Below are 27959 nucleotides of genomic sequence, written 5' to 3'. Positions count from 1 at the left end.
TCTCTTAACAACAAACCTCATTTTCAGAGTCTTCACAGACTTCACAGATAAAGCATAACAATTATGAGACAGCTGTCCTAGGAAGAGACGTGACCATCTTCTGCAACTTGACAAGTCTGGCAAATGTTGAGCAAATCACCTGGCAGAAAATTCAAGGCTCTTTGCTTCAAAATATTGGCACTTACAGTCATAAATATGGAGAAAATATTCTTCCCCCATATGTAAACAGGCTGCACTGCAAGATCCTGGAACCCAGTGCCTCCTTCATAACTATCCAAGGAGTGACATTTGAAGATGAAGCCTGCTACAAGTGTCTGTTCAACACCTTTCCACATGGCAGCCATGGAGAACAAACCTGCCTGAACATTCTAAGTATATAACCCTTTCTCTAGGGTCCTGCAATGGGGGTAGACAGTGTTGAGTTATAGTGTTTAAGGACATTGTCCAGAGAAAGGAAGTTAGATGTTGAAAAACTGATGTTGATGAGTCCAAGTTACTTAGAGGAGAAAATGATGGAGGCCAATGGAGATTGTGTGCTGAGGCAGAATCTTCTCCCACCTCATATCACTTCTTTACATTACACTACACTGGTTTCCATTAAGTGGAAAAAACCCAGGAAGAGCATTAGAATTTTGTTACTAAAGCATGGAGAGGATATGAGAGAAGAGATATCAGGGAAGAGAAAAGAAAGGTGAAGCCTGAGGGAATTAGGGTTCCCCAATCTTCAAATAACCAATATGTCCCAGTAGTAGTGAGAACACCAGAGTTCCTTATTGTGCTGCTGTGAAGTGCTGGGGGTGTGTAATATAATGTATAGATGCATGGAAGTTGAGACAGCAGTCAGTGAACAGAGGAAGAGGTATTGTAAGTTTAATGACATGTAAGGGGAGGCATCCAAGAGGGATATGTTTTCAGCATTAATGTGTCATATGAAAACTGGGAAAACACCATTCTTTAGCAGCAGAGGATTTGGTAGGACATACCATTGTATGAATTTTGTTTCCCTCTCTTGCCTCAGCTGTATCTGAATTATCAACTGAACTCTATCCTGTTCCTGGCTCTGAAGATCTCCTCAACCTCCATTGTTCAGCTGTGGGAAAGCCTGCTCCTAGCATCTCCATTTACCCTTCACAAGCCCTAATGCCCACACAAGAAGAATACTTTACTAAGAACCCAAATACCACAGTGACCGTCACTAAAATACACAACGTCTCTTTGAAAACTGTGAGGTCCTTGAATCTTCGAGACCTAGTTGTATCCATGACTCACCCTCTAAGAAACGAAGAGAAGGTAGTTCCTCTGCCGGTAAATCAAGAAGGTAAGTAGAAGTGACAGAGGATCAAAGGGGACAGCTGGAACTGGGAAAACAACTTAGTCTGTAAAATGCTTGCCATGAGACCATGGAAACTCAAGTTTTAGCACACCACCACCATAAAAAGCCAGGCATGGCTGTGTGTCCTTGTGATCACAGTGCTGGAGAGACAAGGAAGCCAAATCCCTGGGGCTCATTGGCCAGCCAGCCAAGAGCAACCCGGGAGTGCCACAAATTGGACAGCACTTCTTATTGATCTCCGGCTTCCATAGCACATATATTCTCTCTCTCTCTCTCTCTCTCTCTCTCTCTCTCTCTCTCTCTCTCTCACACACACACACACACACACACACACACACACACACACAGACATGGATGTATGTACGCACAGACATACTACACACATGTATACAGATGTGAGAGAAAGAGAGAAAATCGATATTTATCTTTTAAAGGATGTCCAGCTCTCAGACCTCTTCCCAGGGTAGCTAAAAGAATGCCTTCAGAGCAGCGGGGCTTAGAAAAGTTTCTTATCTATAGTAAATTCACAATCGGAGGGTCATTTTCTTTTATTCTTTTTCAGCTCTAATTCTTTACAGCTCTAATTTTTTTTCTAATTTCTAACTCCTACTCGTCTCTAATTTCTTGTACTCCAGTTCTAATTCTTCTCAACTCTAATTCCTAGCCCCCTTCTCTACATTGCTACATACACATTTTTAGCAGGACACTCTTTGCAATAATTACAAGGTTATGTCTCAAGGTCATAGTACATTCCCCGAGAGATGATAAGGAGCAAAGCCATTTACCATGGCAATGTATACTCTGGAACATGGTGCTTGGCATTTTCCCAGGCAGTGGCTTCTGCAGTTAGCTAGACATAAAACTATTTCTCTCTGGACTTGCTTAATTGAGTATTTGTTATTTGGGACCTAAATATTAAACAGTTAGTTTAAGTTTTATATCATAAACTGAGGTTAGAAGTTTGTATAGAGTGTTAACTTCTAAAAGTTTAGTAGGGAAAGCTGCTGGTCCTGTTATCAGCAGGACCTAGTAGGGGAAGCTGGCAAGCAATTCAGGTCACTTTTGTCTCTGAAGGATTGTGATTCAACAACCCAGACATTTTGTAATTTCCTCCTTGATATAATCTGTAAAAGTCCAACTAGTGATCTATCCGCAGAGACACTACATCTGACCAATATGCCCTGTCAGCTTAGCTAATTATAGAGAACAGGCTTCTAAGTGTCTTACAGTCCATGTGGAACAATAGATCTAGTTATGAAGCATATTCTAGTATATTTTTATACATCAAAATTATACAGCTCAATGAGAAGTCATCTTCTTGACCAGCCACAAATGTATGTGCCCATAAGACTGAGATGCAATTATGAGATTACATATACATATCATATGAAAATGCACGGTAACAGGGAGATACCAGAGCTGTTTTTGCAGAAGTGAAATCACAGATGGAAGCAACAGTTTTCAGTCCCTAAACCTTGCTTGACTGTGTTACCCATCAAAGAATCATTCTTCTGGTGGGTTGACATCTGAATTATCAGTTGCTGTTAGCTGTATTTGCATCATGGCTTGCAATAGCTCATGACAGTCTTCTTAAAAAAATCTACTGTAAGATGTATCGCTAAATGGTCTTATTAATAAAAAAAAAAGTGCCAGATATTGGGGAGAAAGCTGAAAGATCAGAGAAGCAGAAAGAAGCCAGCCATGTTCTTACTGCTAGGAAATCCTCAGCCCAAGAGAGAGCTACTTCCTGTATACTCACAGCTATATACCTTTGTGTGCCCTGCCATATCACTTCCTCTCTCCACCCAGATAAATCATTTCCTCTTTCTGCACAGCTCTATCACTTCCTGTCTGTCTGTACAGACCTCCAGACCTCTATGGTAAACTAGTGCTGGGATTAAAGGCATGTGCCACCATGCCTGGCTATGTTCCCAGTGTGGCCTTGAACTCACAGAGATCTGGATGGCTCTCTGCCTCCCAAATGCTAGGATTAAAGGTGTTTGTTACCACTGCCTAAACTCTGTGTTTAATATAGTGGTTGGCTTTTTCCTCTAATCCCCAGATAATCTTTATTGGGGTGCACAAATAAAATATCACCACAATCTGCTATAAGAAATATTTGTATAAATCAGCTATTTTTGAAGAAGTAAACCAATATAATGTACATGCGTGATTAAGAAATCGAACAATGAAACCAAGTGTAGTGTCCCACGTCTTTAATTCCAGCACTTAGGAAGCAGAGGCACACAAATCTCTGTGAATTTTGGGCCAGCCTGGTCTATATAAAGAGTTCCAGGACAGCTAGCGCTATACAGTGGTACCCTGTCTTGAGAAAACAAACAGGCAACAACAAAGTCAAACAATGCTGACACTCTCCACTCTAACTTTCCTGCTGTGGCAGAGGGTAGAGATTCCCTTTCTTACGGATTCCCTTTGTCTTACTTCCTATTTCTTGTCATTTATACTTTTCTGATGAATTTTTCTCCTACACAGAGAATTCTTTTTCATTTTCCTTTAGTTGAGGCTTGCAGATAGACATTTCAATTTTTTATCACATACTATCATTATGTCTTAAGGAACATTTCCATAACACTTTAATTCATGTTAGGTAGTTTTTGTTCTTTGCATCAACTTGGTGATAACCATTGACTTTTCTTCATTTTTCAATTTAATTTTTAAATCAGCATATAATGTGCTATATAATATAATACATTTTCAAACATTTCAAAAATTCAAGAGTGAATTTTTGTGGTTTCCCTTCTTCCCATTTTCTGCATGCCCTTGCCACCCCATCCCTCCTGCCTTAGAGCCTCCCACTCCCGGTTGATTTTCCCTCTTCCATGACTCATGTGTCCTGTGTCCATACCCCTGATCCTAGCTTATTACCAAATACTGTTACTCTCTCTCAGTCTCCTTTTGCAGTTTTTTTTACTTTATCCACACTTAGTCTTGTTTACACACACACACACACACACACAGAGAGAGAGAGAGAGAGAGAGAGAGAGAGAGAGAGAGAGAGAGAGAGAGAGAGAGGGGGGGGGGGGGCTACAATCTATATATGATGCAGAACATGTAGGTTTTGTTATTCTGAATTTGGCTTTACCTTGCTTTCCAGACCCATCTTTTTTTTAACAAATTTAATTTTTATTTACAACTGAATAATATTACCTTGTGTGTATATACCACATTTTTATTAGTCATTCATCTGTTGATAGACAGCTAGGCTATGAATGTAGTAGCAATATGCATGGATGTTCAAGTGCTTCTATGGTAGAATCTGGAGTCCTTTGGAAGTATATAGCTGAATCATTTGGTAATTATCTTTTTAAATATTTGTGGTGCCTCCAAACCAATGTCCATAGTATCTGTATTAATTTGCAACCCCATTAGCAGTGAGTAAGCATTCCTCTTTCTCCCACATCCTCTTAAACAGCTGTTGTCCTTTTTCTTAATAGTCCTCTGACTGGGGTGAAGTGGTGTCTCAGAGTAGTTTTAATTTGCATTTCCCTGATGACTACAGACATTGAGTACTTTTAAAATTTGTTACTGGAGGGCTACAAAGATGACTCAGTGGTTCTGTGAATTGGCTGTCCTTCCAGAGGATGGGATTGGAGTCCTAGAATCTATATGGCAGCTAAGAACTCTCTGCAATTCCAGTTCTAGGGGATCTGATGCCATCTTTTGGCTTCTGTGGGCACTACACACATACAGTGTACAAATACATGTTCAGGCAAGCTACACATACATATAAACTAATCATAAATCTAATCTCAAGAAAAACTAATATATGTGTCTTAGTTTTGGTTTCTATTGCTGTGAAGAGACACCATGATCACAGCAACTTTTAGGAAAACATTAAATTGGGGCTGGCTTACAGTCCAGAGGTTCAGTCCATTATCCTCATGGTGGGAAACACAGCAGAATGCAGGCAGCCATAGTGCTGGAGAGGTAACTGAGAGTTCTATATCTTCATCTTCAGGCAGCAGGAGACTGTATCACACTAGGTGTATTGAGCATATGGGACCTGCCCCCACAATGACACATTTCCTCCAACAAGGCCACACCCTCTAATAGTGCCACTTATTATGGGCCAAACATATGAACACATGAGTCTATGGGGGTCACACCTATTCAAACCACCACATTTCACTCCCTGGCCCCCATAAGCTTGTAGCCATAACTTAACATAGAAATGCATTGTCTAACTTCAAATGTCCCCATAGTCTATAACAGTCCCAAACTTGTTTCTAATTCTAAAGTCTCTTCTGAGACTCATGCAATCTCTTATCTGGAATCCCCTGTAAATTCAAAATAAAAAAGCAGACCACATACTTCCAACATATAATGCCACAGGATATACATTACCATTCCAAAACACAGGGAAAAGGAGCATAGTGAGGAAATATTGGACCAAAGCAAGACCGAAAACCAGCTGCACAATCTCCACGTCTGATGTCAAAATGCTCTTTCGAGCTCCAACTTCTTTCAGCTTTGTTGGCAACAACACTCTCTTTTCACTTGGGCTGATTCCACTCGCTGTTAACAGTCTTCCTTGACAGGTATCCCATGACTCTGACATCTCTAACATCTTGGGGTTTTCAACACAATCCAAGCTTCACCTTCACAGCTTCAAGCAATGGCCTCTGTATGCTTCCATTCAAAGACACTCCTGACACTTGCCTGGCCTCAACAGCTTTCCTTAGTTGAGAAGGGAGACTCCATAACTCCTTTCTTCTATCCTTTACTCCAAAGCCAGAACCATGTGGCTTTTCTAATCCATAGTCCCACAGTCCATATTCCTTCAACCAAAGCATGGTCAGGCCTATCACAGCAATACTCCAGTTCCTGGTACCAACTTTTGTCTTTGTTAGGGTTTCTATTGTGAAGAATCACAATGGCCATGCAACTCCTATAAAGGAAAACATTTAATTGGGTGGCTTAGGTTTTCAGAGGTTTAGTTCATTATCATCAAGGCTGGGCATGATGGCATGCAAGCAGACATGGTGCTGGAGCAGGAGCTGAGAGTCCTATATCTTGACTTGCAGACAACAGGAAGTGAAGTTTTAGATAAAGAGACCTCAAAGCCCACCCCACAGTGACACACTTCCTCCATCAAGGCCACACCTCCTGACAGTGCCACTCCCTTTGGGGGCCATTTTCTTTCAAACTATCACACATGTCACTTACATAATGCACAACTAACTCAATATATATATTCAAGTCAATCACATTTAATATATTTACAAAATTTACAGTCATCAATAAATCCATCATAGAATGTCTTTATGAATTTTTCACTGAAAAGACCCATAGACGTTTATTTCCTTGAAACTTTGTTTTTAATTAAGATAGGATTTACCCTATTATAGTGTCTAATTTGAAGGTTGTTGGTATTTTCTAAGTACTTTGCAACAATCACTGATGTCTAATTACAGAACATTCCCACCACTCCCTGAACAAATCAAACACCTTCTAGCAATGGCAAAATTTCCAGTGACTGACGTGAGTGGCCTTCCCATTGCCTGGTAGTCACCAACTTATTTTTATGATGCTGGATTCATCTACTGTGGTTACTTCATGTAAATGCAATAATATACGTGTTTCTATTTGGCGGTAACTTCTTTCATGTAGCATGTATCTTTCATGATACATGGTTACATGTATCAACACTTCAATTTTTATAAGAGTAAAAAGTATTCTATAGTTTAGATATACCACACCTCATTTATCTTTGATTCAGTTCATAGATGTTTATGGCTGCTGTAAATAAATCTTTAAGCATTTGTGTACAAGGTTTTATATAAGCATATACTTCAGTTCCCTGGTAATAATACACCCAGAACTGGATTTGGGGTTATATGATAGATTAAATTTTTCATGTTTTCAAGAGCTGCCAGTATTCAAACTATTTTAAGTTCCCAGCAACCATGTAAGACTGCCTTTTGTCTGAATCCTGCCAATACTTGTTATTCTATTTTCAAAAATGACCATACTAACTGTAGTAGTGGGTATGAGTTATCAGTATCTCATTTTAGCACTCCATCCTTTTTAACCATAACTATTAAGTCCTCATTCCCCACTTCAAGGAAGCTAAGAAACTAATGTATGTCTCATACGTATATTTCATGAGTGAAATTGCACATATGGTCTTTGTAGTAAATGGTCTTATATGTTCCTTCAACGGATATTTACTTTTACTGTGCTTAGTGTTATGGTAGGCACAGTTTCCTTAATCCAGTTAAAATACACAGGAAAGGGCTGGGGCTAATTGCTCAGTGGTAGAGTGCTTGCTTGCCATGGAGAAGGCTCTGAGTTTGATCTCTAGCACTGGAAAAAATGGAAAGAATAAAAACAGTTTAAAATATGCCCAGTCTGAAAAAAGCTAGAGCTCTTCCTGCTTTTTACCCTTGTCTCCTGGAGGGTAACTATAGAGATTTAAGCCTGAGGTAGATACACAGCTCTTTGCCCTTGCAAATATTTACCTCATTTTTTTTTTATTACTGTGCTTGATTGCTGCATCGGCTCAGCTTTCAACAGCTCAGTTTTTTTAATTAAAAAATTTTTTTATTCATTTTACATACCAACCACAAATCCCCATCTCATCCCTCTTCCCACTGCTCCCCCTCCCCCCCAGTCTTCCCAACCAACTCATCCCCTCCTCCAAAAGGGGATGGCCTTCAGTGGGGAGTCAGCAAAGCCTGGTATATTCAGTTGAGGCAGGAACAAGCCCCTCCCTCTTGCATCAAGGCTGAGCAAATTGTCCAACCACAGGTAATGGGATCCACAAAGCCAGCTTATGTACCTGGGATATATCCTGATCCCACTGCCAGGGGCCCCTCAAACAGATCAAGCTACATAACTGTCTCCTGTATGCAGAGGGTCTAGTCTGGTCCCATGCAGGCTCCACAGATGTTGGTCTAAAGTTTGTGAGTTCCTATGAACTTGATTCAGTTGTCTCTGTAGATTTCCCCATAATGATCTTGACCACCCCCCTTGCTTATATAATCCTTCCCTCTCTTTAACTGGACTCCTGGAGCTCAACCTGGTACTTGGGTATGGATCTCTGCATCTGCTTTCATCAGTTACTGGATGAAGGCTCTATGATGACAGTTAGGCTATTCACCAACCTGATTACCAGGGTAGGCCAGTTCTGGCAACCTCTCCACTTTTGCTAGTAGTCTAATCTGGGGTCATCCTTGTAGATTCCTAGTAATTTTCCTAGTACTAGGTTTCTCCCTTATCCTATAATGTCTCCTTCTATCAAGATATCTCTTTCCTTACTCTCCCACTCCATCCCTTCCCCAGCTTGACCATTCCATTACCTCATGTTCTCATCCCCCATCCCTCCCCTTTATTGCCCCCCATGAAGATCTAATATTTTTCTCCTTCCCAAGGTGATCCATGTGACCCTCTTAGGGTACTCCTTTTTTCTTAGCTTCTCTGAGCTGTGGGTTATAGTCTGATTATCCTTTGCTTTACATCTAGTAACTATCCACTTATGAGTGAGTACATACCATGTTTGTCTTTCTGAGTCTGAGTTACCTCACTCAGGAAGATATTTTCTAGTTCCATCCATTTGCAAGTAAATTTCATGATGTCATTGTTTTTACAGCTGAGTAATACTCCATTGTGTGTATGTACCACATTTTCTTTATCCATTCCTCAATTGAGGGGTATCCAGGTTGTTTCCAGGTTTTGATTATTATGAATAGTAGTGCCATGAACATAGTTGAACAAGTGTTCTTGTGGTATGATTGAGCATTCCTTGGGTATATGAGCAAGAGTGATATCATTGGGTCTTGAGGTAGATTGATTCCCAATTTTCTGAGAAGTCATCATAATGATTTCCAAAGTGGCTGTACAAGTTCGCACGCCACCAACAGTGGAGGAGTGTTCCCCTTGTTCCACATCTTCTCCAACTAAAGCTGTCATCAGTGTTTTTGATCTTTGCCATTCTGACAGGTGTAAGATGGTATGTCAGAGTCATTTTGATTTGCACTTTCCTGATGACTAAGGATGTCGAGCAATTCTTTAAATGTCTTTCGTCCATTTGAGATTCTTCTATTGAGAAATCTGTTTAGATCTGTAGCCTATTTTGGATCATTTGGTATCTTGATGTCTGGTTTCTTGAGTTCTTTATATATTTTGGAGACCAGCCCTGTGATGATATTTTATTTGTGCTCTAACAAATAAAGCTTGCCTGGGGATCAAAGGAAAAAGCCAGCCACTATATTAAACATAGAGTCAGGCAGTCGTAGCACACATCTTTAATCCTAGCATTCAGGAGGCAGAGATTCATATGGATCTCTGTGAGTTCAAGGCCACACTGGGAACAGAGCTAGACGTGGTGGCACATGCCTTTAATCCCGGCACTAGCTAACTATAGAGGTCTGGAGGTCTGTACAGATAGACAGAAAGTGATAGAGCTGAGTGGAAAGAGGAAGTGATGTAGCTGGGTGGAGAGAAGAAGTGAGATGACAGGGCACATAAAGGTATATAGGCATGAGTATACAGGAAGTAACTCTCTTGAGCTGAGGATTTCCTAGTGGTAAGAACTTGTGGCTTGGCTTGTTCGATTCCTCTAATCTCTCAGTTTTCACGCCAATATCTGGCTCCAGGTTTCTTATTAATAAGACCTTTTAAGATTCGTGTTACACAGCCCTGTGTCAGATTGGGGTTGGTGAAGATCTTTTCCCATTGTGTAGGCTATTGTTTTGTCTTATTGACTGCGTCCTTTGCCTTACAGAAGCTTCTCAGTTTCAGAAGGTCCCATTTATTAATTGTTGCTCTCAGTGTCTGTGCTACTGGTGTTATATTTAGGAAGTGGTCTCCTGTGCCAATGCATTCTAGGCTACCTCCCACTTTCTCTTCTATCAAGTTTAGTGTAGCTGGATTTATGTTGAGGTCTTTGATCCTCTTAGATTTGCATTTTGTACATGGCAATTGATATGGATCTATTTGCAATCTTCTACATGTTGACATCCAGTTATGCCAGCAACCTTTTTTGAAGATGCTTTTTTTTTTCCTTATGTAGACTTTCGACTTCTTTGTCAAAAATCAAGTGTTCAGAGGTGTGTGGATTAGTGTCAAAGTTTTTAAATTCAATTCCATTGGTCCACATGCTGGTTTTTATGCTAATATGAAGCTATTTTTATTACTATAGGTCTATAGTAGAGCTTGAAGTCAAGGATGATGATGCCTCCATAAGTTGCTGTATTGTAAAGGATTATTTTAGCTATACTAGGTTTTTTGTTTTTCCATATGAAGTTGAGTATTGTTCTCCTGAGGTCTGTGAAGAATTATGTTGGGATTATGATGGGGATTGCATTGAATTTGTAGATTGCTTTTGGTAAGATTATCATTTTTATTATGTTGGTTCTACCTATCCATGAGCATGGGAGATCTTTCCATTTTCTGATATCTTCTTCAATTTCTTTCTTCAGAGACTTAAAGTTCTTGTCAAATAGGCCTTTCACTTGCTTGGTTAGAGTTACCCTAAGGTATTTTATATTATTTGTGGCTATTGTAAAGGGTGTGGTGTTTCTCTAATTTCTTTCTCAGCCCATTTATCATTTGTATATAGAAGGACTACTGATTTTTTTTAGTTAATCCTGTATCCCGCCACATTACTGAAGGTGTTTATCAGCTGTAGGAGTTCCCTGGGAGACTTTTTGGGGTCACTTCTGTATACTATCATATCATCTGCAAATAGAAAAAGTTTGACTTCTTCCTTTCTAATTTGAATCCCCTTGATCTCCTTTTGTTGACTTATTGCTCTAGCTAGAACTTCAAGTACTATATTGGATAGATATGGGGAGAGTTGACAGCCTTGTCTTATTCCTGATTTTAGTGGAATTGTTTTTACTTTCTCTCCATTAATTTGATGCTGGCTATTGGCTTGCCATAAATTGCCTTTATTATGTTTAGGTATGTTCCTTGTATTCCTGATCTATCACCTTTATCATGAAGGAGTGTTGGATTTTGTCAAAGGCTTTTTCAGCATCTAATGAGTTGATCATGTGGTTTTTTTCTTTCAGTTTCTTTATATGATAGATTATATTGACAGATTTTTGTATGTTGAACCATCTCTGCATCTCTGGGATGAAGTCTACTTGATCACGGTGGATGATTTTTTTTTATGTGTTCTTGGATTCAGTTTGCCAGTATTTTATTGAGTATTTTTGCATCAATGTTCATGAGGAAGATTAATCTGTAATTCTCTTTTGTTGTTGCATCTTTGTGTGGTTTAGGTATCAAAGTAACTGTTGCCTGATAGAAAGAGTTTGTCAATGTTCCTTCTGTTTCTGTCGTGTGGAACAATGTGAGATTTTTTGGTTGGGAGACTTTTAAGGACTCCTATTTCCATAGGAGTTATAGGTCTATTTAAATTGTTTACCTGGTCTAGATTTAATTTGTGTATGTGGTACCTATCCAGAAAATTGTCGATACCTTTTAGATTTTCCAGTTTTATAGAGTACAGGTTTTTGAACTGTGACCTGATGATTCTCTGGATTTCCTCATTGTCTGTTGTTATGACTACCTTTTCCTTTTTGATTTTGTTAATTTGGATATTCTCTCTGCATTTTGATTAGTTTGGATAAGAGTTTGTCTATCTTGTTGATTTTCTCAAGTAACCAACTCTTTGATTTTTTTTGTCCTGTTCTCTTGGTTTCTATTTTATTGATTTCAGCCTCAGTTTGATTACTTCCTGGCATTTACTCCTCCTGGGTGTGCTGTTAAGTTGCTAGTGTGAGATTTCTCCAACCTCTTTATGTGAGCATTTAGAGTTATGAACGTTCCTCTTAGTACTGCTTTCATAGAGTTCCATAAGTTTGGGTATGTTGTACATTCATTTTCATTGAAGTCTAGAAAGTCTTTCCTTTCTTTCTTTATTTCTTCCTTGACCCAGTGGTGATTCAGTTGAGCATTATTCAGATTCCATGAGTTTGTAGGCTATCTGTATTTGAGTTGTAACTTTAAGTCATGGATAGTCTGATAAAATACAGGAGGTTATTCCAATTTTTTTTGTAACTGCTGAGATTTGCTTTGTGACCAAGTATGTGGTCAATTTTAGGGAAGGTTCCATGAAGTGCTGAGAAGTTGTACTGTTATGTGTTAGGATGGAATGTTCTGTAGATATCTATTAAGTCCATTTGAGTCATAACATCTGTTAGATCCCTTATTTCTCTCTGAAGTTTCTGTTTGTCAGACCTGTCCATTGATGAGATTGGGGTGTTCAAGTTTCCCAATATTAGTGTGTGGGGTTTGTGTGACTTAAGCTTTAGAAATGTTTCTTTTTTTTTTTTTTTTTTTTTTTTTTTTGGTTTTTCGAGACAGGGTTTCTCTGTGTAGCTTTGCGCCTTTCCTGGAACTCGCTTTGGAGACCAGGCTGGCCTCGAACTCACAGAGATCCGCCTGGCTCTGCCTCCCGAGTGCTGGGATTAAAGGCGTGCGCCACCACCGCCCGGCTAGAAATGTTTCTTATACATATGTGAATGCCCTTGTATTTGGGGCATAAATGCTCAGAATTGAGACTTCATCTGATAGATTTTTCCTGTGATGAATATGTAATGTTCTTCCCTTTCTCTTTTGGTTAATTTTAGTTTGAAGTTTATTTTGTTAAATATTAAGATAGCTACACCAGCTTGCTTCTTAAGTCCATTTGATTGGAAAGTCTTTTTTGACCTTTTGCTCTGAGATAGTGTCTGTCTTTGAAGTTGAGGTGTGTTTCTTGTATGCAGTAGAAGGATGGATCCTGTTTTCATATCTATTCTGTTAGCCTGTGTCTTTTTATAGGTGAGTTTAGTCCACTGAACTAAGGGATATTAATGACCAGTGATTATTAATTCTTGTTCTTTTTGGTGGTAGTGTATGTGTGTTTCTCTTCTTTTGGATTTGTTGGTGTGAGATTATGTATTGCCTGTGTTCTTCTGGGTGCATCTAACTTTGTTAGGTTGGATTTTTCCTTCTAGTACTTTCTGTAGGGCTGGATTTGTGAATAGGTATTGTTTAAATCTGGTTTTATCATGAAATATCTTGTTTACTCTGTCTAAGATGACTGAGAGTTTTGCTGGGTATAGTAGTCAGGGCTGGCATCCATGGTCTCTTAGTGTCTGCATGACATCTACCCAGTACCTTCTGGCTTTCAGAGTCTCCATTGAGAAGTCGAGTGTTATTCTGATGGGCCTGCCTTTATGTATTACTTGGCCTTTTTCCTTTACAGTTCTTAAGATTCTTTCTTCATTTTGTATGCTTAGTGGTTTGATTATTATGTAGCAAGGGGACTGTGTGTGTGTGTGTGTGTGTGTGTGTGTGTGTGTGTGTGTGTACAGTCTATTTGGTGTTCTGTAAGCTTGTTGTATCTTCATAGGCATTTCCTTCTTTAGGTTGGGAAAGTTTTCTTCCATGATTTTGTTGAATATATTTTCTGTGCCTTTGAGCTGGTATTCTTCTCCTTCTTCTATTCCTATTATTCTTTGGTTTGGTCTTTTCATGATGTCCCAGATTTCTTGAATGTTTTGTGTTATGACTTTGTTGGCTTTAATGTTTTCTTTGATGGACAAATCTATTTCCTCAATTGTACATTCAATGTCAAAAATTCTGTCTTCCATCTCTTGCATTCTGTTGGTTATGCTTGCATCTTAGTTCCTGTTTGTTTACTCAAATTTTCTATTTCCTGCAATCCCTCAGTTTGTGTCTTCTTTATTGCCTCTATTTCAATTTTCAAATCTTGAATTGTTTCCTTCACCTGTTGGATTTCTTTTTCTTGGTTTTCTTGACTTTTTTAAAAAAGGAATTTATTGATTTCTTCCAATTTTCTCTTTTCCTTGATTTCTTTAAGGGAATTTTCATTTCCTCTTTAAAGGCCTCTATTATCTTCATAAAGTCTTTTTTATGGTTGTTTTCTTCTGTTTCTTCTATGTTGGGATGTTCAGGTCTTGTTGTAGCAGAACTAGTTTCTGGTGGTGCCATATTGCTCTTTATGTTTTTGAACGTCTTCTTGCATTGGCATCTACCTATCTCTTTCTCCAATTGGTGCAAACAGTGTCTGTGTCTCAGGGAGCTGCTCTTTGTCCAGTCGGCACTTTTGGTCCAATTGGAGCTGGTGGAATCTGTGTCTCAAGGCGCAGCTGAGGTCTTAGGAGATAGGTGGGTTTGGGGGACAGAGTGGGGCTTTTAGATTATTGGGTCTGATGGGGGTGGTGATAGTCGGATCTGCCTGCAGTAGTCTTGCCTGCCGGCCTGTAACTGGGGTTCCTGGTCCAATTGGAGCTGTCTCAGGAAGCTGTTGTGGTCTTGGGGCATGCGTGGGTTTGGGGGATGGAGTGGGGCTTTTACATTACAGGGTCTGATGGAAGAGGTGGTTAGGCCTGACTGCAGCATTCTTGCCTGCTGGCCTGCAACTGGTACTGCAATGTATGGAAGTATGGGGACTTCCCATGGGTTATACCACTGGGCCTGAGGCCTAGAGCCTGGGGTGGCTGACTTGGAGAGCACTCACCTACCTCTTGGTCCAATCAGAGCTGGTGGAGTCTATGTCTCAGGGAGTAGCTGCAGTCTGGGGGGATGGGTGTGTTTGGGGGATGGAGTGGGGCTTGTAGATTACAGGGTCTGAAGGGGGTTGGTGGTCAGGCCTGCTTGCAGGAGATTTACATGCTGGCCTGCAACTGGGGCTGCAATGGGTGGCGGTATGGGGGCACAGGTTATGCCCCTCAAACAGTTCAGTTTTAACTATAAATTTAATAACTGGTACTTTTGTTTGGTGAAACATGTTTTTAAATGTCAAGCTTGTCACTTAGATACTTTCTCTTACTATGTCTAAGCCCTATGAACTCTTTTTGATTTGGGAAATCTTTGATATTTTAAAAAGTTTTAAAGAAGTTAATTTCTTCAGATTTTCTTAATAACTACAAAGGGAAGCTTAGGCTATTAACTAATGGGCTGAAACTAATTAGGTCTCTTGGTACTGAAGTAGCTTTTATTATACTATTTCACATCAACCACTTTCCATAGTCTTTTTGTTACCATGTTCATCATTAATATGTTTTGAGGTTCCATTTCCAGCAGTATAAGACTATCATTTTCAATCTTCATCAGACCCTTAGATATTCTGTAGAAGTGGTAAAGATCCTGGCTTACCTATTAACTGTTTTCCATCTTCCTTTTGACAAGTGTTGAAAAAACATTCCCAGTCTAAATTTTGGCTTTATTTTCCAAATCCCTTCATGTTAGGGTAAATATATGGATATTTATATGGTAACTGTCTTAGCCACTTTTTTGCTGTGAAGAGACACTATGACCACAGCAACTCTTTTTGTTTCATTTTTTTATTAAGAATTTTTTTTCATTTTACACACCAATCAGAGATCCCCCTCTTCCCTCCTCCTTCCCACCCAGCCTTCCCCCCTCAACCCACCCCCTATTCTCCCCACAAGAAGGTAAGGCCTCCCAGGGGGAGGAACATCCAGTAGAGGCAAGTCCAAGCCCTTTCCCCTGACTCAAGGCTGCATGAGGTATCCTGTCATGGGTAGTGGGCTCCAAAAAGCCCTCTCATGCACTAGGGATGGATTCTGATTCTACCGCCAGCCCTCCCCTCCAAGCAAATCAAACTCCACAATTGTCTTGCCATGCAGAGGGCCTAGTCCAGTCCCATGTAGTCTCCACAGCCACTGATTCAACTTTCATGAGTTCCCACTAGTGTGGTTTGGTCATCTCTGCAGGTTTCCCCATCATAATCCTGATGTACTTGCTCATAGAATCTCTTACAAAGAATGTGTTTAACTGGGGGCTTGCTTACAGTTTCAAATGTTTAGTCCATTATTAGCATGGTTAGAAACATAGAGGCATATAGGCAAACATGGTTCTGGAGAAGTGGCTGAGAGTTCTATGTAAAGATCCACAGGTAGCAGGAAGAGAGAGAGACAACAGGCCTAGTTTGGGCCTTTGAAACCTCAAAGCTCACCCCCAGTGATGCACTTTTGCCAGAAAAGTCACACTTACTTCAACAAGGGTACACCTCCTGTCACTTCTTTAGTAATGCCACTTCCTGATGACTAAACATTCATATATATGAGCCTATAGATACTGAGCTAGACAGTATTATGTCAACTTGACACAAGCTAAAGTCATTTGAAAGGAAGAGAACTTCAAGGAAGAAAATGCCTCTATACGATTGGGTTGTAGGCAAGCCTGAAGGACATTTTCTTAAATAGTGATGCATGGTGGAAAGCCCAGGCCATTTGGGGGGGGGATGCCATTCCTGGAATGGTGATCCTTTTCCATAAGAAAGCAGGATTATCTATCCATGTAGAGCAAACCAGTAAGCAACATCCCTCCATGGCCTCTGCATCAGCTCCTGCCTCCAATCTCCTGCCCTGTTTGAGTTCCTGTCCTGAGTACCTTTGATGATGAACAGTGCAATGGAAGCCAAAAAAATACATTCCTACCCAGCATGCCTTTTGTTCATGGTGTTTCATTGTAGCAATAGAAGTCCTAACTAAGACAAATTCATATAAGAATACTAGGTATTACTGTGACAGAACTGACCATGTTGTTTGTGTAGGATTGTGTAGAAGGACTTTGAAACTACAGGCTAGAAAAGCCACTGAGTATTGAGAGCTCAGTGGGATGTTCTATGAGAGCTTGGAAGATCAGAATATTGACATCAGTTCAGATAATGCCCTGGCTTTTGAAGTTTCAGAGAGAAGTTTAAGGATTCTAGCAGGGCCATTTGCTATTTTGGGTTAGGAGTATGTGGGTTTGGTTAGCTAACGCTGATGAACCAGCTGTGATTAACAAAAGACTAGAACCAATGAAGTAAAACCTTTGTTTACTGGGACAATAGATACTGGTCAGTTGTGACTAAGAAGAGACCAGCATCACTGAGGTGAAATCTTCTGGGAAGTGTTTCCTCAGATTCTGTACACAGAAGCTGTGTTCCAGATATGGCCAAGGTTGTTCCTTGCACAGGCAGCCAAATATAAGGTGGTACTGGTTTTGAAAGCATGAAGGGGTCGTGTAAAACAGCTGAGGCTTGGCACGGTGTGCCAGGGATGCAATCCCTGAAGAGGATATTGGTGAAAATTGCAGCAAGGAACTCTAGCATTTTGTAGATGCCAGTACACTGGGATGACCACCAAGAACAGCAGCAGAAGAAGAGTTGAGCCAAGAAGACAAGCTGTGTGTGCTGCAGATGCCAGAGTCAGAGAAGTCAAGGAGACTTTTGGAAGAGCAAAGAAGATTGTGAGTGAATCTTAGACATTGGATGTTGACTTATTTACACTTTTGGAGTTTGCTTTGTGTTGATTTGATTGTGACTGTGCCCTGGTACTCCTTAAAATATGAAAGTACTTAGTTTATTTTTGATTTTACAGGAACCTAGAGATATAAATTTTTTATCCCCCTGAGCACTGGACTTCCTGTGGACTCCATTATACTCCCTGGGACTCCTTTTCTCCTTAAACTGTGCATAATTTATTTTTCCTTGCTCAACTTTCTCCTTTTCATTATAGATCTACATAAAAGTGGTTACTAATAACCACATAATAGAGTCAATAGTAGGCTCTGTTGAGATCTCCTCTACCAACACCCTGAATCTAAAGCTCTTCAATTTATCCTCAGGCAGACTATTAGGACAAGGGCAAAAATCAGCCACATTCTTTGCCAAAATATCACAATAATCACCTCTAGGCCACTTCCTAATATTCTTCTACTCTGAATCCTCTTGAGCTGGGCCCCCACATTCCACATTGCCTCAGCCCCACTATCTTCCATGATCCTAGTAGTACGGCCCATTAAGCCCAGCTTAAAGTGTCCACCAACTTTCTAGGCCAAAGTCCCAAGGCCTTCCATAAAACAAAGAGCATGTTCAGGCCTATCACAGCAATACCCTGCTCCCTGGTACCAACTTCTGTCTTAAGCACTGTTCGGTTGCTGTGAAGAGACACTGTGACCAAGGCAACACTTATGAAAGAAAACATTTAATTGGGGCCTATTTACAGTTTCAGAGGTGTGGCCTGTTGTTTTCACGGTGGGGAACATGGAGGCATGCTGACAGACATGGAGAAGTGGCTGAGAGTTCTACATCTAGACCCACAGGCAACAGTAAGAGAGAGACACTGGGCCTGGTTTGAGCTTTAAAATACCATAGCCCACCCCCAGTGGCACACTCCTTCAAACAAGGCAATACCTATTCCAACAAGGGCCAACCTCTTATTCCTTTCTAGTAGTGCCACTCCCTGTTGAATAAGCATTCAAATATGTGAACCTCTGGAAGTCATTCTTAATTAAACCGCCACAGTAAGTGATACACACTTATATTTTAGTCTCATAACGCTCAACTATTATATCATAATTTCCCTAAGTTATTTATACATTAACCACCTGCTTACTCATCTCATATTTCACAAGCAATATAGTAATTTGTTTCCTATCAAGATTACCATTGCTAGTTTTAATGTTTTTCAAGCATGACAAGTCATTGTCCTATTAGTTTGTTCCTTGTGTGCACTAAGCAACAGCTATGCCATCACTGTAAATGGCATTGTCCTCATGGTTAATCCAGATACAGTTTTGAAGTCACTCATTAGAAGCTCTTCCCGTGGCTGTATCTATTAACATGCTTGAATGCATCACGATGTTGCTTATAATCAATAATTATCAGTAATATGGGAGATTTAATAATATTTAAAATAATTTAAAAATATAACAACATTTGAATACATCAGGAATAGCTTAATGAAATCTCCAATCACATTTTCTTTTTACCAAGTAAAGGGTTTTTATGGTTTTTCAACAGCCAAGAACATGCTGTCTACAGACTTTCAGAATTTCATTTTAGATTTATAGTCCAAAGCATGTTACATGGATTATCTTGATCATTCTAGATTTTAAATTAGTGAAATTGTAGGCTTCAGAGAGCTAAGGAAATAGGCACCCATTCAAGTGAAATGTTCCCCTGCTTAAAGCCTTAGCCTTTATGATACACTTGTCAGAGGGTGGGATGTATTAGAGGAGTTCACCTCTGCCCCTTTCTCTTGGAAAATCTCCTAGAATCTGAAAGATACAGCTATGAGGAGCCTGGAGTCTTTGGGTCTGATGAACTTCAGATGTCAAGCTATAGGAAGATAGCTAGACAAAACTCAGTTTTAAGGATGAACATAGGACATTTTCTTAGTTAGGGTTTTATTACTATGAAGAGACATCATGACCATGGGGCTGGCTTATAGTTTCAGAGTCTTTGTCTATTATCATCATGGCAAGATATGGTGGCATGCAGAAAGACATGGTGCTGGAGAGGTAGCTGAGAGTTCTATATCTTGAGCTACAGGCAGAAGAAGGTGACTGCCACACAAGGCTTAATTTGAGCATGAAACCTCAAAACCTCCCTCCATAGTGACATACTTCCTCCAACAAAGCCACACCTACTGCAACAAGGCCATACCTCCTAATAGTGCCACTCCCTATGGGCCAAGCACTCAAACACATGAGTCTATGGGGGTCATTCCTATTCAAACCACCACATTCCACTCCCTGGCCCCCATAAGTTTGTAGTCATACCATAATGAAGAAATACATTCGGTCCAACTTTAAGTTTATAACAGTCTCAAAACTTTTTAAAATCCCAAACTTCAAAGTTTTTTAGATCATGCAATCTTTTAACTGTAATTCCTTCTAATATCAAAATAAAAAAGCAGCCGGGCGGTGGTGGCGCACGCCTTTAATCCCAGCACTTGGGAGGCAGAGCCAGGCGGATCTCTGTGAGTTCGAGGCCAGCCTGGGCTACCAAGTGAGTTCCAGGAAAGGCGCAAAGCTACACAGAGAAACTCTGTCTCAAAAAAAAAAAAAAAAACAAAAAAAAAAAAAAAACAAAAAGCAGATCACATACTTCTAACATTTAATGGCACAGGATATACATTACCATTCTAAAATGGAGGGAAGGGAGCATAGTAATGAAATACTGGACCAAAGCAAGACCAAAACCCACCTGGGCAAATTCTAAATTCTGCAACTCCATGTCTGATGTCAAAGTGCTCTTTAGATCTCCAACTCTTCAGTTCTGTTGACTGCAACACACTTCTCTCCTGGGCTGGTTCCACTCCCTGTTATCAGCCCTCCTTGGCAGGTATGCCATGGCTCTGGCATCTCCAACATCTTGGGGTCTCCAAGGCAATCCAAGCTTCACCTTCACATCTTCATGCCATCTAGGCTTCCATTCAGAGACACCCTGACTAATGCGTGGGCTCAGCAGTTTTCCTTGATTGAGGACAGAGATTCCATAACCCCTTTCTTCTATCCTTAACTCGAAAGCCACAATGACATGGCTGAAGCTGTTAAGTTCTGCTGCTTGATAGGGATAGAGCATGGCTCCCTCATTCAACTACATCTTCATTAGCTTTCTGTTTTCAATGGTTTTCTTTTCTGCCTAAACCTGACTATTCTGGAACTCTCTCTGTAGACCAGGCTGGCCTTGAATTTAGAAATCCACTACCCTCTGACTTCTGAGTGCTGGAATTAAAGACATGCACCACCACACCTTGCTCTAAGCTTTTCTTTAATTCCTTTTCACAAGTTGGAAGCTTAGCTGGGTGGTGTCTTATCCTGAGATCACCACTCCATTTATTCCTTTTAACATCTGGCTTTTCTTTAATCTGTTTATTTCCTTGAACATAGGACATAGCACCATTATGCTCCCTGGTACCCCTTTTTATTGTTGTTTGTTTTTTTACTCTTTTACTCTTTTGGGAGGCCTGCTACCCAGTTACCAAATAAATACACACATGGAGTCGTATTATTACTTAAGAATGCCCGGCCTTAGTTTGACATTTCTAGCCAGCTTTTCTTAATTTAAATTATCCTATCTACCTTTTGCCTCTGGGCTTTTTCCTTTTCTTACTTCTGTAATCTTACTTTCACTCTTACTCCGTGGCTGGCTGTGTAGCTGGGTGGCTGGCTACTTCTTTTCTTGCCCTTTCATCTCTCTTGCTTTTTCTCATTTCTATTTATTCTCTCTACCTGCCAGCACTGTCTATCTTTTCTCTGCCTAGCTATTGGCCATTCAGCTCTTTATTAGACCAGCCAGGTATTTAGGCAGGCACAGCAACACAGCTCCACAGCGTTAAACAAATGCAGCATAAAGAACACAACCCATCTTTGCATCATTAAAACAAATGTTCCACAGCATAAACAAATGTAACATATCTTAAAATAACATGCCACAACACCCTTTCTCCTCAATCTGTGCATTTTGCATTTTTATTTGTTCCTTTTTATTATAAATCTTTATAAGAGTGAACAGTAGTAACTACATGACAGAGTCTGTATTAGGCTGTTTTGAGATTTCCTTTGCCAATGCAATTAATCCAAAACTCTTTACTTTAGCCTCAGATAGACTTTTTGAACAAGGCAAAAAGCAGACACATTCTTAGCCAAAACATGACAAGAACAATCTCTAGGCCACATACTAAAAGTCTCCTCTGAAACTTCTTGAGCCTGTACCTCACAGTTCAACCTACCCTCGGCACCACTGTCTTCAATGCTCCTACTAGTACAGCTCATTATGCCCCCACTAAATCATTCCATTTCTTTCCTTATCCAAAGTTCCCAAATCCACATTTCTACAATCAAAAGCATGGTCAGACCTATCACGGCATTACCCCAGTCCTGGTCCAACTTCTGTCTTAGTTAGGGTTTCTATTGCTGCGAAGAGACACCATGACCATAGCAACTCTTAAAAGGAAAAACATTTAACTGGGGTTGGCTTACAGTTTCAGAGGTTTAGTCCATTCTGGTCATGGTGGGACAATAGTGGCATGCAGGCAGACACAGTTCTGGAAAAGAAGTTGAGAGTTCTACATCTTGATCCACAGTCAGCAGAAAGAAACTGCCACACTAGGCTTGGCTTGAGCATGAAATGTCCCCTCAAAGAGCACCTCTACAGTAACACACTTCCTCCAATAATGCTACATCACCTAATAGTGCCACTCTCTATGAGCCAAGCATTCAAACACATGAGTTTATGGGGGCCATTCCTATCAAACCACCACAGATATATATGGAGGTTTGCTACCAGATCCAAAAAGGGATTCAAATTATTCTCCTGAGGAGAATAAGGCTTAGAAGATTAAATAGATCACCCAACTAATATTAATTATGATATAAGTATTTAAGATAAGTATAATAATACTCCATGGATTTTAAAATAAAATCAAGCAATATAATCTTTCTTCAAACTATACACTGGCAGTTTGGTGCAAATCCAGGGAAGAATAAGGAAGTTTTGTGTGTTTTTTTCTTCCGCTGTTGTTCAGGCCCTCACTTGTTTTCCAGGTTTCACTTGATGACATAGTGTGCAGGAAACCTCTGGCTTTAAATCTTGTTCCTATTCCTGTATATTGACAGATTTCATAGATTTCCTGCAATGAGAATGAAATGACAACCTGTAATGATATAATTTGGTAAGGAGACTTGATCTACTTTGTTCCAATGTTAGGACATAAAGATCGACGTTTGGTTTTTATAAACTCAGAGGGCTCGTGAGAAAGATGCAACTTTGCATACTTTGGTCACATTAACCCAGGAACAGGGAGAATCACTAACCATCAGTAAATTCTGAATGTTTTCTCATTTCATGGAAGAATTTCCTCCTTTTAATTCAATGGATTCATTTTAGAAATCTCTCATTAAAATTACATTAAACCATCTGGGGTAGCTTCTACTTCATTTTAATATCCATAACCTTTTTATTTTCTTCATATTATCTGAGAGATTGTATAAATATTTTCTTTAAGTTCTCTTATGGAATTTTCCTTCTTTTGAGAAGCAAGTTTTTAACTTAAAATTACCTTTTCAACTTAAAATGAAAATTGTTCGTTTTTTGTTAATTAAATTATATTTTTGACTATTCACACACATATATAATACATTCTGGTTCCTTTCTGTTTTCTTCCCTTTTTTTATATCCCTCCCATTCCAATCATCCCACCCCCATACCTCTTCTCTCCACTACTCACTTACCTAGGCTCATGACTTTTGATCTTACCTTGTGACCCACTTAGTTTAACCAGGGCCACCAGTGGTAATATCCACTGAAGACTGTGGGGTCACCAGTGGATAGATACACGACTGAAGACAAGCCTTTCCACTTTCCCTAAATATCCCAGTAGGAAATATTTAAGCATTGCAGAGTGGGGAAGCCTGAGCCCCTCCTTCGCCCATGCTTGGCAGCTGATGGGCTAAAATGTTCATTCTTTCAAAAACGTTTCCTCAATATTTATGTTAAGAAAGCCGTATCTTTTTAAGTATATTTGGAAATGATAACTTGAAAGTCTCCAGTCATCGTCTGCTTCACTGATTGTCTCCTTCCTTCACCTTCAAAGCTGATTCTTCTGTTACATGTTTTCTAAGTCTCTTTCTTCACAAGTTCTTGTCACTGAAGGCTATGTCAATATTCTTGCTCTTTTTCATTTAACAGTTTATATTTTAATGCTATTTTTAAGGAGTCTCAAAAATATTAGAGATAAATAATTATGTTATGTTTGTTTCTTGAAACTGAAGTTGGCCAGCTCCTTTTCCTGGTCAGTTTTCCCAATTCAAACTATTTGGTTATATGAATTAAATACTTTAAGTATCATCTATAAATCTATTGGCTGTGTTATTATGGTTAGTTTCAATTATTTATTAAAATGCAGGTGTTCATAAGAAGTAATTTATCAATTCAGAAGATGGTTCTTCATCGCTTAGGTATATAGTAAGTATTGGGGATGTAAATTCCTGATTCTGGTGAAATCCTTGTGCAGTTAGTTTGCTTTCTTGGAATTGCCATTAGAATATTTCATATTTCAGTGTCAAATTCTTTGTACTCAATTTTTTCCACCCACATAAAATGGTTATGCAGTATCTGCCTGAAAAAGAATAGTAGAAAGTAGATAAAAACCACATCTATGCAGTCAAAGGCAAAGCTACAGTGCCTTGCTTAAAGGCATGCATATTCCTAATTATAATCAAGGAAAGAAGAAACTACTACCTAGGATTTTCCTTTTCTTTCCATGGTAATCAAAAGGCATCTTATAGAATAAATTTGAACGTCAATTAAGCTGTAGAAAATCAAAAAAACATTACAAATTAAAGGCTTCAAGAGAGCAGTATAGTGTAACCAGAGAAAAAATATGTTCTGGTTTATGTTTTTCAGGTACCATGAATCATTCATTAAATTGGAAGAAAACTGCAGTTGTGTTCATTAGTCTGTTTTTTATTTCATGTATCATCTTTGGAACCATTCTCTATATTAATTTCAAAAAGAAAAGGTAAGCTATATGATAACTTGATGTGACAGAGAAACTAGATACAATGGCACTAGCTATGAATATAATGTTTAAAAAATTCTAAGAGGTCTGGAAAAGTCCACCATGAAGAGATACCGAAGAAAAACTTGTTTCCATAGGCTTAGCAGTGTCTGACATCAAATAGTCAAGAAAGTAGAGACTGTTGGCAAACATTTCTGTTTATGGTGAGTTTAGTACAAGATTCTTTTTTATATAAAGAAAGTATTTGTTTATTTTTATTTTATGTTTACAGGTATTTTGCCTGTGTGCATCTGGTGCCCCTGGAAGCCAGAAGAGGTTGTTAAAACTTAAGTTACGAGCAATTATGAAACCTTTGTATGGGTGCTGGGAACTGAACCAGAGTCCTCTGAACAAGCAACAGAGGGGCTGGAGAGATGGCTCAGAGGTTAAGAGTGTTGGGTTCTCTTCCAGAGGTCCTGAGTTCAATTCCTCACAACCACCTGGTGGCTCACAACCATCTATAAGAGATCTGGTACCCTTTTCTGGCATGCAGGCATACATGCAGAGCACATAATAAATAGACAAATCTTTAAAAAAAATGCTCTTAACTGCTGAGCCATTTCTCTGGCCTAGTTTTAAGATTCTTTATTGATCCTGGGGCAGTGGTGGTGCATGTCTTTAATCCCTTCAGTCAGGGCTACACGGAGAAACTCTGTCTTAAAAAACTAAAAAGATTCTTTATTGAGAACAAATTTTCACATAATACAGCACAGAGCCCAGGACAATGGGTGGGGAGGAAGATGTGAAGACTGGAAGCTTGAGATATGTCCATCTGAGGCATAAGCTGAAAACAAGACCTTACAATATAGGATTAATATAGTAAAATTCCCACTCATTTGTTCAGCTCTCCTCATGGACAGTGATGCATGATGGAAGAATAAATGGAAATAAAGTTACTAGGCCGTGACAGTAGAAACCATAAATATAATTGGTGGCATGTGATTTGTATTGCTGTCATTATGTGTTCTTTAAATTTAACAATCTGTGGGGTTTTGTTCTGCACCATCTCAATACAGGGGAATGTGTAAACCAAAGAAGGGTGAGAATCTGATCTATAATCTAGAAGGCTCTCCCACTGGGAAGTGGAAGAGAAATCTCAGAAGACAAGAATGAAGGAGCATTTTGAAGAGATGGCTACAGCAGTCAGGAGACAGATGGGAACTGTCTAGACTGAAGAGGTAGAAAAGAGGAAGAGGGGTTAAGGTTATATTTGGGATGGGAAGGTTTCCTGAGCGACAGGTATGGAGAAAGAGTAAGAGGAAAGAATTACCTTACTCAAGGTAAGTGTTTTAGCATTAAAGAAAACTTTTACAAATATGCCAGGAATAGACAGAGAGCCAGCAAGCTTTGGAGGGAGGATTAAGAATTTTTTTTAAAGCCATTTTTAAATGCCTATTTTATACTTGAGGAAGAGTGTTAAATAAGTATCTACATGATGAATCTGAGCTTTGTGGAGCAGATGGTAAGTTTTTGGAAAATAGAGGATAGGATCTCCATGGAGACAGATTATGAACTATTGCACTTACTACATTAATGTAAAAACAATAGGCAAGTTATAGTAATTTGGCCAATTTCTCAAGAGAATTTGTGTATGAATCACTCAAACTCTAATTGATACCCTTGTCTTACTATGTACTGCCATGAGGGGGAGTGTTTACTCAGTTTATTTCTGTAACAGTGTCATGGTATCTCCAGGTCAGAGAACACACCTGAACCATCATCAACACAGATGCTTAACCCATTATCAACAGTGGTGCCCACACCGCCATCAACAGAGACTGAGAATTTAATGAGCCAACATCGTAAGGCAAAGATATAATTTGTAGTATCCGATTTCTTTCTGTTACTATACTCTTTAATTTTAGGAAGTAGCCTTACAAATTTGATCATGCATTGGCTAGCAGCAACTATCATTTTAGAAATAAGTGGTGACAAATGTGTGTTTCAACATACAATTCTATTCCCAAATCAGTAAATTCAAGGGAGGTTTTATTTTTGTTAATATCTTTACATTTTGAAATTAAATTAAATTTAACTGATACATAATAACTATAGATATTTTTGGAGTACCATGTAAATTTTGATCATGTCATACTTGTCTTTCTGTACCTGAATTTTTTTACTTGACGTGGATGAACCCCAAGTTCATCCATGTTGTTGCAAATGACAGAATTTCCTTTTTATGGCCAAATAATATTCACACAGGTGTGTGTATCACATTTTCCCCATTCATCAGTTCCACAAGATAGTTGCTTCATTTTTCATCTGTTATAAATAGTGCTACAGAGAATATGGAAGCCCAGACATCTCAACATTTTCAACATATTAATTTCTTTTCCTTTTAGATATGCATCCAGTAATGGGATAGCTTGATCATACAGTAGCATTGTTTTTAGCTTTTTGAGAAGCCTTCATACTGTTTTTCATAATGACCATAAAATTTACATTTCATTTTCAGTATGCAAAGATTCCTGTCTCCATATGCATACATCACTTTTCTTTGGTGTTCATGATAGTAACTCTTCTTATGGAGTAAGCAGTTATCTTCTAGTGGTTTTGATTTGCATTTCCCTGATGATTAGAGACATTAAGCATTTTTTTTTCACGTTAGCCATTTTGTATACTTCCTTGAGATGTGTCTGTTTAGGTGTATTGCCCATAAAACCAAGTAGTTTTTTTTTAAATTGAGTTCTTAAGTTCCTTATATGTCTTCAAATATCAAATCCCTTTCAGATGTGGAGTTTGCAAATATTGTATTCTTTTCAGGAGATAGTCACTTTCATGCTATTGTTGAATGTTTTCCTTGTTGACCAGAAATGTTTTAATATCATGGAATCCAGTTGTTTATTTTGGTTTTGTTGCCTGAGCTTTTGGAATCTTGTCTGAAATGTCCTTACTGACTCTACTTTCCTGAATATTTTTCCTGAGATCTGTTCTAGTGGTTTTATCATCATCTATTTATGAGATTTTATATTTGATATTTATATTTTAAAACCTATATATAAAAACCTACATATAATATAGATATATATTTATAAAATATTCATATATTATACATATAAGTATAATATATAAACCTACATATAATATAGGTCTTCAAATCCTACATTTGAGCCTTCCTTCTAGTTGTATTTGATTTTGCAACTTGTGTGAGAGAAGGCTCTACTTTCATCCTCTTGTACATGAGTTATCCAATTCCCCTAACAATATTTATTGAAAACACTGTCTTTTTCCAGTATGTATGTGTGTTCTTAGCACCTTGGCTGAAAATTAGTTCTCTGTAG

At 39.0% G+C, this 27959-nt stretch overlaps 1 protein-coding gene across 1 annotated transcript; it reads left to right on the top strand.

Annotated features, from left to right (window-relative positions):
- Positions 1-11: 11 nt before the first annotated feature.
- On the top strand, positions 12-26508 carry LOC128111506 (OX-2 membrane glycoprotein-like; the record flags this gene model as incomplete). Its single annotated transcript, XM_052739757.1, has 3 exons — positions 12-372; positions 1019-1318; positions 24522-26508. Coding segments are annotated over 3 exons (780 nt in total), but the record flags the coding sequence as incomplete, so codon positions are not given.
- Between the last annotated feature and the right edge of the window lie 1451 nt (positions 26509-27959).

The sequence above is a fragment of the Peromyscus californicus genome, unplaced genomic scaffold (assembly GCF_007827085.1).
Source record: "Peromyscus californicus insignis strain IS unplaced genomic scaffold, ASM782708v3 Scaffold_16__1_contigs__length_79575227, whole genome shotgun sequence".
Lineage (NCBI taxonomy): Eukaryota > Metazoa > Chordata > Mammalia > Rodentia > Cricetidae > Peromyscus > Peromyscus californicus.
Note: the sequence above shows the minus strand (reverse complement) of the source record. Positions and strands in the feature narration are given on the sequence as shown.